The 22044-nt window shown below is 35.1% G+C and overlaps 1 protein-coding gene across 3 annotated transcripts in view; it reads left to right on the forward strand.

Moving 5' to 3' along the window:
- Nucleotides 1–22044, forward strand: part of EXOC6B (exocyst complex component 6B) — a 731430-nt gene that overhangs the window by 415406 nt on the left and 293980 nt on the right. For all 3 annotated transcript variants that reach the window (XM_007175516.2, XM_007175518.2, XM_057558141.1), the window contains exons 17-18: nt 3391–3525; nt 17218–17397. In XM_007175516.2, the coding sequence (XP_007175578.1) occupies nt 3391–3525; nt 17218–17397 (315 nt within the window). The remainder of the gene's footprint in view (nt 1–3390; nt 3526–17217; nt 17398–22044) is intronic.

The raw sequence follows: 22044 nt of genomic DNA on the forward strand, positions 1-22044 counted from the left end.
GTGGTAAATGGGAGTGTTTTCTTAATTTCTCTTTCAAATTTTTCATCATTGGTGTATAGGAAAGCAAGAGATTTCTGTGCATTAATTTTGTATCCTGCTACTCTACCAAATTCATTGATTAGCTCTAGTGGTCTTCTGGTTGCATCTTTAGGATTCTCTGTGTATAGTACCATGTCATCTGCAACAGTGACGTTTTACTTTTTTTCTGAATTGGATTCCTTTTATTTCTTTTTCTTCTCCGATTGCTGTGGCTAAAACTTCCAAAACTATGTTGAATAATAGTGGTGAGAGTGGGCAACCTTGTCTTGTTCCTGATCTTAGAGGAAATGCTTTCAGTTTTTCACCATTCAGAACGATGTTGGCTGTGGTTTTGTCATATATGGTCTTTATTATGTTGAGGTAGGTTCCCTCTATGCCACTGTCTAGAGTTTTTTTTTTTATCATAAATGGGTGTTGAATTTTGTCAAAAGCTTTTTCTGCATCTATTGAGATGATCATATGGTTTTTCTCCTCTAATTTGTTAATATGTTTTATCACATTGATTAATTTGTGTATATTGAAGAATCCTTGCATTCATTCCTGGGATAAACCCCACTTGATCATGGTGTAGGATCCTTTGAATGTGTTGTTGGATCCTGTTTGCTAGTATTTTGTTGAGGATTTTTGGATGTATGTTCATCATTGATATTGGCCTGCAGTTTTCTTCTTTTGTGACATCTTTGTCTGGTTTTGGTATCAGGGTGATGGTGGCCTTGTAGAATGAGTTTCAGTGTGTTCCTCCCTCTGCTCTATTTTGGAAGAGTTTGAGAAGGATAGGTGTTAGCTCTTCTCTAAATGTTTGATAGAATTCGCCTGTGAAGCCATCTGGTCCTGGGCTTTTGTTTGTTGCAAGATTTCTCATCACAGTTTCAATTTCAGTGCTTGTGATTGGTCTGTTTATATTTTCTATTTCTTCCTGGTTCAGTCTTGGAATGTTGTGCTTTTCTAAGAATTTGTCCATTTCTTCCAGATTGTCCATTTTATTAGCTTATAGTTGCTTGCAGTAATCTCTCATGATCCTTTGTATTTCTGCAGTGTCAGTGGTTACTTCTCCTTTTTCATTTCTAATTCTGTTGATTTGAGTCTTCTTTTTTTTCTTGATAAGGTTGGCTAATGGTTTATCAATTTTGTTTATCTTCTCAAAGAACCAGCTTTTAGTTTTACTGATCTTTGCTGCTGTTTCCTTCTTTTCTTTTTAATTTATTTCTGATCTGACCTTTATGATTTCTTTCCTTCTGCTAACTTTGGGAGTTTTTTTGTTCTTCTTTCTCTAATTGCTTTAGGTGTAAGGTTAGCTTGTTTATTTGAGATGTTTCTTGTTTTTTGTGGTAGGATTGTATTGCTATGAACTTCCCTCTTAGAACTGCTTTTGCTGCATCCCATAGGTTTTGGGTCATCGTATTATCATTGTCATTTGTTCTAGATATATTTTTGATTTCCTCTTTTATTTCTTCAGTGATCTCTTGGTTATTAAATAGTGTATTGTTTAGCGTCCATGTGTTTGTATTCTTTACAGATTTTTTCCTGTAATTGATATCCAGTCTCATAGTGTTGTGGTCGGAAAAGATACCTGATATGATTTCAATTTTCTTAAATTTACCAAGGCCTGATTTGTGACCTAAGATATGATCTATCCTGGAGGATGTTCCATGAGCACTTGAGAAAAAAGTGTATTCTGTTGTTTTTGGATGGAATGTCATATAAGTATCAATTAAGTCCAACTTGTTTAATGTTATTTAAAGCTTGTGTTTCCTTATTTATTTTCATTTTGGATGATCTGTCCATTGGTGACAGTGGGGTGTTAAAGCCCCTGCTATTACTGTGTTACTGTTGATTTCCCCTTTTATGGCTGTTAGCATTTGCCTTATGTATTGAGATGCTCCTATGTTGGGTGCATTAATATTTACAATGTTATATCTTCTTCTTGGATTCATACCTTGATCATTTTGTAGTGTCCTTCTTTGTCTCTTGTAATAGTCTTTATTTTAAAGTCTATTTTGTCTGATATGAGAATTGCTACTCCAGCTTTCTTTTGATTTCCATTTGCATGGAATATCTTTTTCCATCCCTTCCCTTTCAGTCTGTATGTGTTCCTAGGTCTGAAGTGGGTCTCTTGTAGGCAGCTTATGTATAGGTTTTGTTTTTGTATCCATTCAGTCAGTCTATGTCTTTTGGTTGGACCATTTAATCCATTTACATTTAAGGTAATTATCGATATGTGTGTTCCTATTACCATTTTCTTAGTTGTTTGGGGTTTTTTTTTGTAGGTCTTTTCCTTCTCTTTTGTTTCCTGCCTAGAGAAGTTCCTTTAGCATTTGTTGTAAAGCTGGTTTGGTGGTGCTGAATTCTCTTAACTTTTGCTTGTCTGTAAAGGGTTTAATTTCTCCATCGAATCTGAATGAGGTCCATAACTTGAAGGTTGATTACTTGGATTTGAATCCCAGTTTTTATGTTACATGATCTAGAGTAAATCAGTTCATTTTTTCTTTTTTCTCTTATAGTAGAATGGAAGTAATAATTATGCCCACTTAACTTACTTCTTCAGGTTGCTGGGAGGACGATCTTAGAAAATGAATTGTGCAGTGCTTTACAGGCTTTAATTCTACCCAGACAGTAGTATTCTTCCTTATCCTCCTCTCAAAGTAATTTATAGATGACTTTTTATCTTACCAGTATTGCCTTGTTTAAGGATCTCCTCTGTAAGAAAAGGAAAATAGTATTAACAAAAGAATATTTAACTTTCATAATAATTCTGTGATTTAGAAATTATTGTTAACATTTTACAGGTAAAGAAAGAGGCTTAGAGAAGTTAAGTAACTTTATCAATATCAATAATTTTGTAAGTAGTTGCTCCCTGGTTTCTCTGACTTCAGTGCTCATGTTTTTTTCTTTCACAAACTAATGTAGTTTGTTAATATACTGCAACCTGTTCCAACATTCCTGTGTTCATCATGCCTAATTTTGAAATGTCTTGACATTTCAGTCATTCTTGTTTTTTTAATTGGAGTTCATTTATTTCATGCATTTGGCAATTATTTATTGCCAGGTACTATGCTAAACACTATCAGTTTTTGATCTTAGCCTAGTCTTTATTTTGAATAGAAGAAAACAAGTTTAAAATAGTGAAAATTGCTCCTATATTCGGGGAAATATAAGATGCTTTGGGAAGTCAGGTGAGTCTTCACAGAGGAAGTGATACCTAAGCCTGTGCTCTAACATTAACTTTTTATAGAATACAGATGGCCTCTGCCATTATGCCTTTTGTTTTTCTTGTACCAGAAGATTCATATTGAGCCATTCATCCTAGGGTGAATAGTCTAATTACTCTTACATGTTCTTGTTATTTTCCAGCTTGTCCAGATTATTATCAATACAACACACTTGGAGAAATCCTGTAAGTACTTGGAAGAATTCATCACCAATATCACTAATGTGCTTCCAGAGACAGTCCACACCACGAAGCTCTATGGCACCACGACTTTTAAGGTGAGAAAGCCCTACATTACTGTAGAAGTGCTTCTGGTGTGCTGGGGCATTCTACCTAACACGGCTTTGTTTCTCCCATAAGTCATACATGGTCTTCAGAATAAGTCCTTATGATTTCCTTAGAAAAGCAAATACCAATGCTAATTTTGGGGTGTTTAAACTAAAAACGGTCTACAGCTGTGTCCACTAAATCTTCCTTATATTTCATTCATGAAAATTACTATTTCCTCAGTTGACCACCTGACAGTCAAGTATTTTTAAATATGGTCTAGAAAAGAGTGGTTGCAGCTGAAATCAACAGCAGATTAAAAATTTTAATTTAGCTATCCTTTCTTTTCTGTGTCCTGGGTCCAGTTTTTTTTCTTTTAACTTTACATTTTAGTGAGGAATTTGTCCCTTGCTATTGTAGTTAGCAATTTTATAATCATCTTACAAGGCCACAGGACTAGTTTTGATGCAGTGTTGGATTAAATGGAAAAAATGACACTCTTATAGAGCAAAAGAAGAATTGATGGTAGATGAGTTTCTGAAGAGTAAAGAGCCTTAAGAAACTCATTTATATTGCTATGTGAGCTTTAAATAAATATTAAGCAGAAAGAGTAACAGGGCAATATCTTAAACTAAAATGGTAGATTCTGACATAATGACCAACATGTATGCTTTGGGAGTTTGTTATTGTTGTTATTGTTTGATTATTTTAGTTCTGAAACAAATCTATGTCACTCTTTTGAAATCTAGAAGTTGTTAATTAGATATGAAGCGGTAGAGTTGAAATCATGATTTATGTTTATGGTATCTCCTTTTTTCAATCATTTTGTTCTCTTTTCCTATTTATTGGTACCTTCCCTTGAGAATGGATTTAAGAGAAGAAATCCAGTTTGATTCATATTGCTTATTATATTTTATGACATATAAAAATTGTTGGTATGATCTGCTCTTTTTTCTGTTCCAAGAAAAAAAATATGAAAGATCCTGGCCAAAGCAATCTTGAGACAGAAGAACAAAGCTAGAAGCATCACACTTCCTGATTTCAAATTATATTATAAAGCTATAGTAATCAAAACGGTATGGTATTGGCATACAGACAGATACATAGATCAGTGGAACAGATTGGAGAACCCAGTAATAAATGCATGCATATATTGTCAATTAATTTATGACAAAGGGGCCAAGAATATACAATGAGGACAGGATAGTCTTTTTAATAAAAGCAAGTCAAAACTGCAGTGAGATAATATCTGAGATAAACACATGTTAGAATGGCTATCATCAAAAATATAAGAGATAACATATACTGGCAAGGATGTGGAGAAAAGGGAACCTTGTACACTGTTGGTGGGAATGTAAGCTGGTACAGCCACTATGGAAAACAGTATGGAGCTTCCTCAATAAATTAAAAAGAGAACAACTGTGTGATCTGGCAATTCTGCTTCTGAGTGTGTATTGAAAGGAATTGAAATCATTATCTTGAAGAGTTATGTATACTTCCACGTTCACTGCAGAATTAATCATAATAGCCAAGATATGGAAACAGCCTAAGTGTCCATCAACAGATAAATGGATAAAGAAAATGTTATATACATATTCTCCATGTATGTATCCATATATATGTGTGTATGTGTGTATATAGATGTATATATGAATATTATTCAGTCATGAAAAATGAGGAAATCCTGCCATTTGAATATTAAAAATAATTCAAACTCATAGAAACAGAGAGTAGAAAAGTGGTTGCAGGTACTGGGAGAGTGGGTTTGGCAATAGAGAGAAGTTGGTAAAAGGGCTACAGACTTTCAGCTATAAGAGGAATAAGGTCTGAGGATCTAATGTAAAACATGGTTTCTATAGTTGATAATACTGTATTGTATAATATTTGCTAAGAGGGTAGAACTTAAATGTTCTTACTAAAAAAAAAAGATAAATACGTGAGGTGATGAATGTGTTAAATAACTAGATGATAGAAAAGAAATCCTTTCACAATATATTTGAATATCAAATCACCACAATATGTATTTTAAATGTCTTATAATTTTATTTTCAATTGTACCTCAGTGAAGCTGAAAAAATGGAAAAAATGAGATGTGTAACAACAAGATATTCTTTATGTTTATGATTAGGTTAGCTGCTAGATGAGTTACACATTCATGATGTGACCATGGGTTGTTTCAAATTCCCTATAAAATTACTTACAACAGAATTAATTATGCATGATATTATGTTGGTATCTTTACTTGTAAACTTTTCAATGATGTCTCCTTGTAGTAATACTTATACACTTTTAGTGAAGGAAAAGACTTATTTCATAAAGAGGCCCCAATTATTAGTATGAAAATATGACAAGAGCTTTAAGAATTTCAGGATGACCTTCCTTAGATAGTTTAATAGGAATTATAAGTACTCTTAATATAGCATTATTATGGAGCACGGGTAATAATTTTATCAAAAATATTTCTACATGATTTCTACATGTGGAAGTCAAAATTTCTCTAGGAAAGAAAATGAGGGAGATGCTTATAGTTAAGTGTTCAATAGAAAATAGGAGTTAGAGAGTTAGAATGTGATGTTCGTTTATACTTGTTTATCCTATGGGGAATATGTAATATGTACTGCTATTCTTCCCCTAATCCATCTCAATTTTCTTATTTCAAGGGCTTTTCAAATTATGGTCAGAAATCCTCCCAAAGGGTGGCTTGTGTATTTTGTTGTTCCAGTATTAAAATTGCTGAGGGAAAATTAAAGGCAGACAGGAAGCCATAGAGGTTGAGCAGCCAGTTAAATACTTAGTAAAGGAGAAGTTCTGGAGACCACTAAAGGTCATGTTGACTGTGCTTATTGGAAACACTGATTGCTTAAAACACATTGAAAGTTTATTTTTACCAAGACTGTTTCAGACCAGCTAACCCAGAACTCAGTATAAACATGGCAATTATAACAGCTACATATTGTGTATTTTCCTAAGCTACTGTTTCCAGAAAACTTTCACTTGCAGATGGAAACCTTAATGCTGAAAAAGGGGCAAAAACAATCAGAAGGTCTTCAAGGTATTTTCTTGCAGAGTTCCTTCTTGTTTCTACCATATGTGACCTAATCAAGCTGGTATCCTTAGCTTTCCTTGTTTATAAGAATTCCCTTACTTACAAAATAGAATGAAGGTATTTATTAATTTACCCCATCACAAATATTGCTTGTGTACCTACTATAAAATATGGAAGAGAAATTACTTAGTCCTTGGATTTAGAGTCTGTAATCTACGGGGAAGACAGACACTGTAAGTTCTATAAAGAACTGTGCAAAAAATGCTGGCATAATATAATAAATACATTAAATCTCTCACTGATTCTCCAGGTTTTTATAAAACATCTGCTACATACCAGGCAATAAACCAGTCTCCTGACTTTACACAGCATATATTCTAGTGAGGGTGATAGATGATACACAAACAAAAAATTTAATATAATGTCAGGTAGTGGTAAGAGCTAGGAAGAAAAATAAATGACCTGAATGAAATAAGAAATTGAATCACTTGGATTTCTGATAGATAAGCAGTCCAGTCAGAGGTAACAATATGGTAGAAGGTATTGGTGTATTCAAGGTGATCAGTATGCAAGGGGGTCAGTCTGGCAGTGATGTATTTATCATTGGTTCGGGTGGTAAGAGACAAGATTGTCAGGAGTCATATGATTTCTGGACTTGTAGGCCCCAGTAAATACTTTCTATTTTATTTTGAAATGAAATGTGAGGTCATTAGAAGATTGGAAATGGTGGTGATAACCTGATTTATGATGGGTAACACTAGTTGCTATGTGGAAAATATACTATAGGTCAGTAAGAGTGGAAGAAGGGAATCCAATTTAAAGGTCATTGGAGTAGTCTAGGTAAGAGATAATGGTCACTTGCACTACAGTGGTAGGGTTGGAACTGGTAAGAAATATTTTTGAAGATAGAGATGGCAAGTTTTATTGCTAGATTAGGTATGAGGTTATAAGAGAAAGAATGGAGTCAAGGATAATTCCAAGATACTTAAACTAAGCAAACTGGATTAACTAAGATGGGGAGCAGCAAGAAAATAACAGTTTTGTGGAGTGGCAGTAGTAGGATCAAGATTTCCATTTTTCACGTATTAAGCTTGAGGTATTTATTAGTCATTTATCATAGAGATTAAATTGACAGGATAAAGTCATAGCTGGACATAAAAATTTAGAATTCATAAGTGTAAAGATGGTATTTTATGCCATGGAGCTGGCTTTCTTCTGGGAATTTAATATAGATAGAGAAAAGGTGTGAGGATTGAGCTCCAAGGGAAATCAACATTGACAGGTCTAGAAGAAGAGGTGAGTGGTACTTATCTCAGCTGTGAGACCTTCAGGGAGGACTTACCAGAAAAGGCCCAGTAGGAGGTGTCCAGCAGGAATATCTTGCGACCAGCAGGAGGTGTCCAGGTGGAGAAAGGATGAGGAGGGAGTAAGGGACATTTTTAGGTGAGGCAACTTCATGTAAAAAGAGGAAATAATGAAATAAAATCATACTTCTTTGGTGTAGAATAAGGGTAGCAATGACATAGAGAAGTAGGTAAATATCAATTTGTGAAGCACTTTGTTTTATAATGATAGATAATTTGGACTTTATCCTACTAAAGTCTTTGAGAGGCTTCAAGCAAGGGTGTGTTGCAATTTTAAAAATAATCATTTACTTTGCCTAATTAGAAGGAAGGAAGGAAGGAATGAAAAAAGGATGGAATGCAGGAAAGGAAGGAGAAAAGAAAGAAGAAAGGAAGGAATAAATAAATCACAATTACTTGAAATTCATAATCAGAGGAAATGAAATACCCAGAATACATTGTATAACTCTGTGCTAATAAATTTGATGATCTATAGGAAAATATATGATTAAAAAAGTGATTCAAAAAGATAAAGAGAACTTCCCTGGTGGCGCAGTGGATAAAACTCGGCACTCCCAATGCAGGGGGCCCGGGTTCAATCCCTGGTCAGGGAACTAGATCCCAGGTGCATGCCACAACTAAAGGTTTGCATGCCACAACTAAGGAGCCTGTGTGCTGCAACTAAGGAGCCGGTGAGCCACAACTAAGGAGCCATGAGCCACTACTAAGGAGCCCACGTGCTGCAACTAAGACCTGGTGCAACCAACTAAATAAATAAATATTAAAAAAAGAAAAGATAAAGAAAATTGACATAACTATGAACAAGTTATTAAAAACTTCTTAAAACTGGGGAAGATTCACATGATTTTACCAGTGAATTCATTTAGGCTTTCATGAAACAGATAATTTCTGTATAATTTAAACTACTCCATACCATAGAGAAAAATGGAAAATATCTCAGTTAATTTTTGTGAAGTCAACATAACAACGACTCAAAAACTGAAAAAAAAAAAAAATGTTCTGAAGACCCTAGGGGCAGGACAGAAATAAAGACGCAGATGTAGAGAATGGACTTGAGGACATGGGGAGGGGGAAGGGTAAGCTGGGATGAAGTGAGAGAGTGGCACGGACATATATACACTACCAAATGTAAAATAGATAGCTAGTGGGAAGCAGCCGCATAGCACAGGGAGATAAGCTCAGAGCTTTGTGTCCACCTAGAGGGGTGGGATAGGGAGGGTGGGAGGGAGATGCAAGAGGGAGGAGATATGGGGATATATGTATATGTACAGCTGATTCACTTTGTTGTAAAGCAGAAACTAACACACCATTGTAAAGCAATTATACTCCAATAAAGATGTTAAAAAAAAAGATAATAGCAATTGATAAAATAAATATTAGAGCAACAGAAAAAGAGAAATTTGGTCATAAAATGAAGTTAGCTAATATTTAATAAGCTCATGATTCCCTCAGCTGTGCCAGGCTCTTTATGAAAGTTATTAGATTTAATAAATGTGTTAAAACGATGGAAAAAAATATAGTAGCTGAAATTAAGTTTAAAAAGAAAACTAGAGAAACCATAAAATCCCTGAACAATTAAAGACAAATATTGATGTAAAAATCATAAATAATAAAATATCAAACAAAATCCAGAAGTGCATAGAAAGCAGGGATAAAGTAATGTTAAGAATGCAAGGATGATTAGTATTAGAAAGTTGTTTAAAATTATTCACTATTGTAATAGATCAGGTGAGAAAAAATGCATGAGTATTTAAAAAGATACTAAAAAGGTATTTTATGTAAGGCCACATCTCTTCCTGATAAAATCTCTTAGTGAACCCCTCTATCAGTAATTGACAGATCCAGGAGGCAGAAAATTAGTAAGGATATTGTTGAACTGAATGGTGCTATCAATCAGCTAGATCAAATTGACGTTTATAGAATACTTCATCTAACAACAGCGTAATACATATTCTTCTCAAGCTCATAAGAACATTCACCAAGACAGACCATGTTTTGGGTATTAAAGCACATCTTAAAAAATTTTAAAGAATAAAAATCATATACAGCTTGCTCTCAGACCAAATGGAATTAAACCCTGGAAATAAATAACAGAAAGATAGCTAGAAAATACCCAAATATTTGGAGATTAACCAGCACACTTCAGAAAAACACTTGGGTCAAAGAAAAGTTTCAAGAGAAATTAAACAGTACTAAATTAAAGTATAACTTACTAAAATTTGTGGCATCAGTGAAAGCACTGCTTATAGGGAAATTTATAGCATTAATTGCCTAAATTCCCAAAGAAGAAATTTCATGATCAGTAATCTAAGCTTCTACCTTAGGAAACTAGGGAAAGAAGAGCAAATTAAATCCAAAATAATCAAAAGAAAAGAAAAATTAGAGCAGAAATAATTGAAAACAGAAAAGCAAAGGAGAAAACCAATGAAACCAAACATGGGTTTTTAGAAAGATCAATAAAATTGATAAACTTTGAGTTAGGCTGACCAATAATAAAAGAGAGAAGACACAAATTACTAATATCATAAATGAAAAAGAGGCCATCACTACTGATTCCATGGACATTAAAAGATTAATAAGGGCATATTATGAACAACTCTATATCCACAAATTAACAACCTACATAAATCGAACCAATTTTTTCAAAGACACAATTTACCAGAACTCACACAAGGAGTAATTGTCTAAATAGCCTTATATCTGTTGAAGAAATTGAATCAATAATTAATGGCTTTTGAAAATAGAAAACACCAGGCCCAGTTGAAAGAAGTTGAACAAGACACAAGTAAATGGAAAGATATTCAATGTTCATTTATTGGAAGAATTAATATTGTTAAAATGTCCAAGCTACCCAAAGTGAACTACAGATTCAATGCAATCCCTATCAAAATGGTACTTTTTTTACAGAAATTGAAAACAAAAATATTATAATTTGTATGGAACCACAAAAGACTCTGAAAATCCAAAGCAATCTTGAGAAAGAACAAAGCTGGAAACAACACACTTCCTGATTTCAAATTATAAAGCTATCGTAATGAAAACTGTATGGTACTGGCCTACAAACAGACACATAGATAAATGGAATAGATTGGAGATCCCAGAAGTAAGCCTATAAATATATGGTCGATTAATTTATGACAAAGGGGCCAAGAATATACAATGAGGAAAGGATAGTTTCTTAAATAAGTGGTTTTGGTGAAACTGGACAGCCACATGCAAAAGAATGAAACTGGATCTCTGTCTTATACCATAGACACAAATCAACTCAAAATGGATTGGAGACTTGAATGTAAGACTGAATCCATAACACTCCTAGAAGAAAACATAGGGGGTAACTTCTTTGACATTGGTCTTGGAGGTGAGTTTTTGGAGTTGACACCAAAAGCGAAGGCAATAAAATCAAGAATAAACAAGTGGGACTTCAGCAAACTAAAATCTTTCTGTACAACAAAGAAACCATCAACAGAATGAAAAAGCAACCAATGGAATGGGAGAAAATATTTGCAAATCATGTATCTGGTAAGGGGTTAATATCCAAAAAATACAAAGAACTCATACAACTCAATAGCAAAAAACAATCTGATTAAAAAATGGGCAGAGTAACTGAATAGACATTTTTCCAAAGAAGACATATGAATGGGCAACATGTAAATGAAAAGATGTTCAACATCACAAATCTTTAAGGAAATGCAAATCAAAACTACAATGAGATATTACCTTACATGTTAGAGTGGTATCATCAAAAAGATAAGAGATAGGGTATATATGCAGAGAAAATTCTAATTTGAAAATATACATGCACCCCAGTGTTCGTAGTGCACTATTTACAATAGACAAGACATGGAAGCAACCTAAATGTCCATCAACAGATCAATGGTTAAAGAAGATGTGGTATATATATACAATGGAATACTACTCAGCCATAAAAAAGAACAAAATAATGCCATTTGCAGCAACATGGATGGATCTAGAGATTATCATACTAAGTAAAGTAAATCAGACAGAGAAAGACAAATGCCATATATCACTTATATGTGGAATCCAAAATATGATACAAATGAACTTATTTACAAAACAGAAGTAGACCCACAGACATAGGAAACAAACTTATGGTTACCAAGGGGGAAAGGGGATGGGGGAAGGATAAATTAGGAGTTTGGGATTAGCAGATACAAACTAGTATATATAAAATAGATAAATAAAAAAGTCCTACTGTATAGCACAGGGAACTATATTCAATATCTTGTAATAAACCGTAATGGAAAAGAATATATATGTGTGTGTGTGTGTGTGTGTGTGTGTGTGTGTGTGTGTATATATATATATATATATATATATATAATATATGTATAGCTGTACTTTGCTGTACACCAGAAACTAACTTAACATTGTAAATCGACTATACTTCTATTAAAAAAAAAGACACGAGAGATAACAAATGCTGGCAAGGATGTGGAGAAAAGGGAACCCTTGTGTACTGTTGGTGGGAATGTAAGCTGGTATAGCCACTATGGAAAACAGTATGGCGGTTCCTCAAGAAATTAAAAATAGAACTACCATATGATCCAGCAATTCTACTTCTGGGTGTATATTCAAAGGAATCAATATCTTGAAGAGTTATGTATACTTTCACATTCATTACAGCATTAATCAAAATAGTCAAGATATGGAAAAAACCTAAGTGTCTATTAATGGATGAATAGCTAAATTATACACACCCATACACACACACACCCCATACACACAGTGGAATATTATTCAGCCATTAAAAAAAGAAGAAAATCCTGATCAGTTGCAAAAACATGGATGAACCTAGAAGGCATTATGCAAAATGAAATAAACCAGGCAGACAAATACTTCATGGTATCATTTATATGTGGAATCTAACAAAAAAAGTTGAACTCATAGAAACAAAGAGTAGAAAAATTATTGCCAGGGCTCGGGGGGGGGTGGGTGAAGAAATAGAGGTTGATAAAAGGATACAAACTTTCAATTGTAAGATGAATAGTCTGAGCATCTAGTATATAACAATGTGACTATAGTTGATTACACTATTGTATAAATGATAATTGCTAAGAGAGTAGAACTTCAATGTTCTCACCAAAACAAACAAAAAAAAGTTAATATGTGAGGTGATAGCTGTGTTAATTAACTTGTTGTGGGGAATCCTTTTGCAGTGTATATATTTAGTCATTATGTTTTTCATTTTGAATATCTTACAACTTGTCAGTTATATGCTAAATAAACTGAAAGAAATTCTACCTAATATTTAAGGATGAAATTTCACCACTTCTCTATAATATTTTCCAGGAAATAGAAGCAGAGAGAATACTATGTAACTCACTCTATGAGGCCAGCATTACCATAATACCAGCCAGACATCGCAGGAAAGGAAAACTACAGACTAATATTTCTCATGAACTTAGATACAGAATCCTCAACAAAATATTATGACATTGAATCCAACAATGTATCAGAATTATACACTACCACCAAACGGGTCTGCAAGACTTACTCAACATCAAAAATCAAGTATTGTAATTCATCACATTAATGGGCTAAAGAAGAACAATTATAGAATCATATTAATAGATATAGAAAATGCATTTGACAAAATCCAGCACCTATTCATGATAAAAACCTCTCAACTAACTATAATAGAAGGGGAACATCCTCAACTTGGTAAAGAACATCTACAAAAGTCCTACAAATAACATCATACCTGATAGTGAGAAACTAGAAACTTTCCTGCTAAAATCATGAAAAAGGCCGGGATGTCCTTTTATACCACTCTTATTCAACATTCAGTAAGCCATGAAATAAAAGATTTACAGACTGGGAAGATAGAAATAAAACTGACTTAGTTTACAGACGACATGATTGTCTAAGTAGAAAATATGAAAGAATTAACAATAACAAAAATACTGCTGGAAGTAATAAATGAATGTAGTAAGGTTCAGCCTATAAAATTGAGATACAAGTTATTTGCTTTATCATTATACCAGTAACAAATAACTGGAATTTGTAATTAAAAACATAATGCTATTTACATTAACATTGAAAAAAGAGAGAAATAGGTATAAATCTAACAAGATAAACAAGATCTATGTGAGAAAACCTGTAAAACTCTGATAAAAAGTAATCAAAGAAGTAAGATCTAAATAAGTGGAGATATGTTCCTTATTCGTGGATAAGAAGACTCAATATTTTATCAAGATATCAGTTCTTTTCAACTTAATCTAAAGATTCAGTCCCAGTCCAAATTCCAGCAACTCATTTTGTGGATATTGGCATATTGTTTCCGAAGTTTATATGGAGAGGCAAAACACCCAGAATAGTCAACACAATATTGACAGAGAACAATGTTGGAGAACTGACACTACCTGACTTCAAGACTTACTATAAAGCTACAGTAATCAAGACAGTGTGGTATTGGCAAAAAAAAAAAAAAAGATAATTAGGTCAAGGGAACAACATAGGAGCCCAGAAATAGACTCTCGCAAATATAGTCAACTGATTGTTGACATGCAGTAAACTCAGTTTAATGGAGAAATGAAAGTCTTTTCAATAAATGTTGTTGAAACAACTCGACATCCACCTGCAAAAAAGAAAAAAAAATGAACCTAGACACAGATGTTACACTTTAAAATTGAGTTAAAAATTTGAGTTTGAGTTAAACTCAAAAAAATTTGAGTTACTTGAGTTAAAAATTAACTCAAAAGGGATCACAGACTTACATATGAAACACAGCACTATAAAACTCTTAGAAGATAACATAAGGGAAAATGTTGGTGACCTTGGGTTTGGCTCTGACTTAAGGTACACCAACCAGAACACGATCCATCACAGAAAATACTGATAAGATGGACTTCATTAAAATGAAAAACTTCTGCTGTAGAAAAGACACTGTTAAAAGAATGAAAAGAAGGAGAAAATGTTTGTAAAATGCGTATCTAATAAAGGACTTATATCCAAAATATACAAAGAACGGGTAAAAGTCAACAATAAGAAAATTAAAAAGTGGGTTTAACATGGGTTCACTTTAAAAATGGGCAAAAGATCCAAATAGATACCACACCAAAGGATGGAGAGGGAGTTATAAGTTAAAACAACAATGAGATACCATTGTACAACTCTTAAAAAGGCTAAAACTGAAAACACTGACAACAAATGCTGGAGCAGTAGCAGCTCTCATTCATTGCTGGTGCTAATACAAAATGGTAATGTTATTTTGAAAGACAATTTGTCAGTTTCTTACAAGGCTAAACAGAAATAGTCTTCCCATGCAATTCACCGGTCATGCTTCTTGGTAACTATCCAAGTGAATTGAAATGTTAAGCTACACAAAAACTTACACATAAATCATTACAGCAGCATTATTCATAATTGACTACACTCAGAAGCTATCAAGATGTCCTTCAATAGGTAAATGGATAAACAAACTATGATACATCCTGACAATGGAATATTATTCAGTGATGAAAAGGAATGAACTGTCAAGCCATAGAAAGACATGGAGGAAAATTAACTGCACATTGCTAAGTAAAATAAGCCAATCAGCTACATACATGGTTCCCAGTATAAGACATTGTAGAAAGGCAAAGTTCTGGAGAAAGTAAAAAGATGGTTTGTTTCCAGGATTTGGGGGATGAGCAAGGGAGGGCTGGATAGAGCAGAGTGGATTTTTATGGCAAGAAAAACTATTCTGTACAATTCTGTAATAGTGAATACATGACATTATCCATTTGTAAGTACCCATGGAACTGTACAACACAATAGTAAACCCTGATGCAAACTGTGAACTTTAGTTAATAATAAAATATCAATATCGGTTCATGTATTGTAACAAATGTTCCACACTAATGCAAGGTTTTTTAAATAGGGGAAACAGTGGGAGGGGGATGGCGGGCAGTATCTGCAAATGCTCTGTACTTTCTGCTCAATTTTTCTTTAAGCCCAGATTTCTAGAAAATAATGTTTATTTATTAAAAGGAAACTTAGTAAAATGGGAATTCAAGGACAGTATTAAATTATCATACAAGTAAGTAAATATGTAAGCAGAGAAATGCTCTTAGAACTGTGTTCATATAAGTAAACATAGTCAATGCCTATATTATAGTATGTAAATACCTGTAAAATTATGCAGCCATTAAAAAGGTGAAAATGGAGAGGAGGGTATGAGTTCGAGTAAAATTTTGGGGTTAGAATTTATAGGACACCGTGACTATGAAGGAATGAATGGAATCCAATATGTTGCTTAAATCTCTGCCTTGGCCTGAAATGAACAGGAGAAGAGTGGAAATTATGATTATTCTCGTCCTGGACTTACAGTATTCAAAGTTTCTGTGAGCCATAATGCAGGAAACAATCAGAAATATGGGTCTTTAACAAGAAAGGGTTTGGACAGATATAGTGGAAGCCATAGGAGGTGATGAAATCATCCAGCGAAAGTGAGAGGATTAGAGGCCAGAAAAGTAAAAGTAAAACTATGTCCTGAAAGCCAACAGAGAACAGGGTAAGCTCAGACTGAAAAATGGATACTGGATATGGTAGCCTGGCAGTCATGGATTACGCTGGACCAGTCCATGTTGATGGGTTGTTAGATTGCAGCATAGACTATTTTGTCCTAAAAATGTTTTTCTTGGAGCTTTAGTCCCATAACACTTCTTAGAGCCTTTTATATGCCAGTGTAAATCAAGACTCTTTTAAACTGGGTTTCTCAGACTTAATTGATCTAGGAACTTTTTTGCTGTCATTTAAGCATTTTTCAGGACTATTGTTAATTAGAGCCTATTTTAGGAAATGTGTGCCAATCTTTGAAGAAACTTGATTATAAAGACTCTAGAAAGGTAGGATAGTAACTAGTGAGAACATACAGCATTAAATTAGATACTTCAGGATACTTAAAATAAGCAAAGTGAAGAGACTAGCGACTATAAGAGAGGTTGATACTGCAGGAAGGGAGGTTCTTGGAATCCCAGAAGAGAAGAAAGAGAATAGGATCCTGAGAATGAGTGTAGTTTGGAACATAGGTAAGAAGGTACAAAGGATGCAGATAGCTGAGGGCAGTGAAGGCAGTTTCTCTATTTGGTGAATCAATATAATAATTTGTCTTGCAGATACAAAATAGAAAGGACTCTACTGAGCTTTTGAAAACAAGAAAAATTAATGGAGACTGTGATATTACTTGATATTCTCAATTATGTTACTTAGTTTGAGATGTCTCCAAGCAGAGATTTCTGCTTTGCTTATACTGGAATTTTGAATGGTCATTCAAATTTCATATTTCACAGGATGCCAGACATGCAGCTGAAGAAGAGATTTATACCAACTTAAACCAGAAGATTGACCAGTTTCTACAGCTGGCTGACTATGACTGGATGACAGGAGATTTGGGCAACAAAGCTAGTGATTACCTAGTAGACCTCATTGCCTTTCTACGTAGCACCTTTGCTGTCTTCACACACCTTCCTGTAAGTGACCATTGCTTTTACTTTGTCCATCGTATAGAAAAAAGGGTTCTTAAAATCTAGATTGGTGAAATATGTTTGTTTCTGCCTTAACTAGCCAGGAAGCTGTGGATATAAAAGCTCACACTATAATTATCATCCCTTAACAAGATTTAAAGACCTCTTTCATCATTTTTTCATTGACATTTGCATTTTGTTTATTCTGGAAATGGTTCCTAATATTATGTCTACTTATATCCCTCCTAATTTCAAGGTAATTAGTACAAACATAATGAATGCCTTGGTAGAAGTAGAATAGAAAATTAGGAGTTAGAATTTTAGATATGTATTTTTAAATTCTAGAATGTCCATTTAAAGTTTTTTATATCCTCAAATTCTCTGGTGAAATTCTCCATCATTTTTCCAATTTGTCTATCTTTTCTCTATTTTCTTGAGCATATTTATCACAGACTTTAAAAAACTGAAGTATAGTTGATTTACAATATTATATTAGGGACTTCCCTGGCAGTCCAGTGGTTACGACTCTGCTCCCAATTCAGGGGACATGGGTTCGATCCCTCGTCGGGGAACTAAAATCCCGAATGCCTCACGGTGCAGCCAAAAAAAAAAAAAAAGTCACAATATTATATTAGTTTCAGGTGTACAGCATAGTGATTCAGTATTTTTACAGATTTTACTCCATTAAAAGTTATTATGAGATAATGGCTATAATTCCATGTGCTATATGATATATCCTTGTTGCTTATCTGTTTTATACATAATAGTTTTGTATCTCTTAATCCCTTTCTCCTGTCTTGTCCCTCCCTCTTTCCCTCTTTTCTATTGTTTCTTGATCTCTATTTTATTTATTTCCTCTCTAATCTTTATTATTTCCTTCCTTCTGATGACTTTGGCCTTTGTTTGTCTTTTTCTAATTTCTTTAAGTGGTTGGTTAGATACTTTATTTGAGGCTTTACTTATTTCTTGAGGAAGGCCTGTATTGCTATAAACTTCCCCCTTAGAACTGCTTTTGGTGCATCTCATAGATTTTGGAGTGTTGTGTTTCCTTTTTCCTTTGTCTCAACGTATTTTCTGATTTCCTCTTTGATTTCTTCATTGACCAGTTGGTTTTTTAGTAGCATGTTGTTTAGTCTCCACATGTTCATGCTTTTCCCATTTTTCTTCCTGTAATTGAGTTCTAATTTTATACCATTGTAGTGGGGGGAAATGCTTGATATAATATCTATCTCCTTAAATTTGTTCAGCCTTATTTTGTGGCCCAGCATGTGATCTGTCCTGGAGAATGTTCCATGTGCACTTGAAAGGAATATGTATTCTGCTGTTTTTGGATGAAATGTCCTGTAGATATCTTTTAAGTTTAACTGTTCAAGTGTGTCATTTAAGACCACTGTTATATGATTGATTTTCTGTCTGGATGATATGTTCATTGATGTAAGTGAGGTATGAAAGTTCCCTATTGTTATGGTATTATTGTCAATTTCTCCCTTTATGTCTGTGAATATTTGCTTTATATATTTAGGTGCCCCTGTATTGGGTGTACATACTAATGAGTGTAATATCCTTGTCTTGTATTGATCCCCTTATCATTGTATAATGCCCTTCTTTGTCTTTTGTGATAGCCTTTGTTTGAAAGTCTATTTTGTCTGAAGTGAGTATTGTTACCCCAGCTTTCTTATTGTTCCCGTTTGCGTAAAATATCTTTTTTCATTGCCTCACCTTCTTTATGTATGTGAGTTTCTTAGGCAACATATAGAAGGGTCTTGTTTTTTCATTTAATCAGCCACCCTGTGTCCTTTGAGTGAGCATTTGTCCATTGATATTTAAAGTAATTATTAATAGGTATATACTTATTGCCATTTTGTCACTTGTTTTCTGCTTGTTCATGTAGTTCTTCTCTGTTCATTTTTTCTTCTCTTTGTTTCTTCCCTTGTGGTTTTGTTGATTTTCTTTAGTAGTATATACCAGAGAACTCCTAGATGTTTTCATTTTGTACAATTTGCTCTTTTCTTTTACTGTTCTGATTGGGTGATTTACATTATTCTACCAGATCACTTATGCATTCTTCTATATCACTTAGTTTGCTATTCATTCCTCCTAGTGTGCTTTTAATTTCAGCTGTTGAATTCTTCATTTCTGATTGGGTCTTTTAAAATATTTTCTGGTTTCTTATTAAAGTTATTTGCGTGTAGATAGATTCTTTCCCCTAATTCAGTTAACATTTTTTATAACCAGTGGTTTGAATTCTTTTTCAGGTAAATTGTTTATTTATGTATCATTATTTTTTCAGCTGTTTTTTCTTGCTCTTTCAATTGAGAACAGTTCTTCTGCCATTGCCTTTTGCTTAACTTTCTCTGTTTCTATGAGCTTAGGTGAAACAGTTACCTACTGTGGTCTTGAAGGGGTGTTCTTATGTGGCAGCATCCCTATGTGTGCCCAGTGCCTTTGGTGGGAGAGCTGGATTTGGTGTGGAAGCAAGTCACGTCTTTCCTCAGGATGTGCTGGTAGCTGTCAGCTTGGTAGGGAGTGGGGCTAGAGATGGAGGAGCTAGAGCTGGCACCAGGTGTGAAGTGGGACTTCCCCTCTGCTCAGTGGCCAGGACCACCCTATGAGGGGTGGGGTCTGATCCCAAATTCCTGGAGCAGAAGCCCTGAGGGTCTGGCCTGGGCCAGCTCTGTTCCCTTTAACTGTGTGTTTCCCCCTTTTGCCACACTGGGAGGCTTGCCCAAGTGGTGGGAAGTGCTGAAGTAAGTTGGGTCCATGGGGTCTCTTGGCCTGTGTTGATTGCAGAGAGAGGTTCAAGCTGTCTCTGATACGCTGCCTGTATAGGTTCCCACAATTGTTTCCCTCACAGCTGATCACCGCCCCCGTCCCTGCTGCCCCTGCCCTGTTGTGGAACCACACTATAGAGCTGTTGTTGTCTATGTGGACTTTCAGTGTCAGGAGTTGAGCTATGCTCGAGTGCTGCCATCAGAGATTTGGGCTTCTTGTGATGTTCTGCTTGAGTAAGCATTAACATTGACCCCAATCCCACCCAGGCTCCGCCTGAAGACCAGGTTGTCTCTGCATCCCAAGATCGAGTTTTCTCCCTGGTCATGACCACCCCAGATTTGATGCCCTGCTGCGACATGGAGTGAGCAGCACTGGTGCATTGGCTCGGCTCAGGCTGAGGCATGTACTGAGGCAGTTGTGGGAAACCTGGCAGCCACTAGAGCAGAACTCTTTCCACCCTGCCTTGAGGGCAACCCAGCACTCATGTGCTCTTCATGAGCAGCGTTCAGGCTTCCCACTGCCCCCCTGTTAGTCCCACTGGTCCTCCAACCAGCCAAGGAGGCTTGTCTCTCCTGCACAGGACCCCAGACTTGGGCATCCAATCTGTGGCTCTCACCACTCACTCCCCAGGGCAGGTGTCCACCCATGTATTCTTCCTGTTACTCTGAGTCACCTCCCAGGAACACAATGCCCAACCCGATCGCTTTCTTCCCATCCTGCCTGATTACCTGTGTATCTTTCTTACAGCCTTGTTTGTACCGGATTCCTTCTGCCAGTTTCCAGTTAGTTTTCAGTGAGAATTGTTCGACATGTAGATGTATTTTGACGTGTTCATGGGGACATGTGAGCTCCATGTCCTCTTAATCCACTATCCTGATCCTCCTCCTCTACAGTTCTTTTCAAGACATTTATTAATGCCTGTGTGTAGTTCACCTACATATTGGTTTGATTTGTTTCTGAAGTTTTGGTTTTTTGGTTTTTTTGTTGTTGTTTTCAGTTATATGGTCCTATCTCTTCCTACCATTTTTTGGTATATATTAGACATTGTTTTTAAAAAATGTAGAGGTTCCAAATGATATCACCTGCCACCAGAATCAGTTCATCCTTTCCCTTACTAAGTAGCTAGAATGAGTGGGTGGGTTGTGGTTTGAGCCTTATCATCTTAATCCAATCATGGATTGATCCAGGTTGAGCTTGGGTTGCAGTTGTAATGTACCTTTGGTTTACCTATTTTTAATTTAATTTAATTGTATTTTTTTCACATCTTTATTGGAGTATAATTGCTTTACAATGGTGTGTTAGTCTCTGCTGTATAACAAAGTGAATCAGCTATACATATACATATATCCCCATATCTCTTCACTCTTGCGTCTCCCTCCCTCCCACCCTCCCTATCCCACCCCTCTAGGGGGTCACAAAGCACCGAGCTGATCTCCCTGTGCTATGTGGCTGCTTCCCACTAGCTATCGGCTTTACATTTGGTAGTGTATATATATCCATGCCACTCTCTCACTTTGTCCCAGCTTCCCCTTCCCCTTCCCCATGTCTTCAAGTCCATTCTCTAGTAGGTCTGCGTCTTTATTCCTGTCTTGCCCCTAGGTTCTTCATGACTTTTTTTTTTTTTTAGATTCCATATATATGTGTTAGCATACGGTATTTGTTTTTCTCTTTCTGACTTACTTCACTCTGTATGACAGACTCTAGGTCCATCCACCTCACTACAAATAACTCAATTTCATTTCTTTTTATGGCCGAGTAATATTCCATTGTATATATGTGCCACATCTTTTTTTATCCATTCATCTGTCGATGGACACTTAGGTTGCTTCCATGTCCTGGCTATTGTAAATAGAGCTACAATGAACATTGTGGTACATGACT

This window comes from Balaenoptera acutorostrata, chromosome 12 (genome assembly GCF_949987535.1).
Source record: "Balaenoptera acutorostrata chromosome 12, mBalAcu1.1, whole genome shotgun sequence".
Classification (NCBI taxonomy): domain Eukaryota; kingdom Metazoa; phylum Chordata; class Mammalia; order Artiodactyla; family Balaenopteridae; genus Balaenoptera; species Balaenoptera acutorostrata.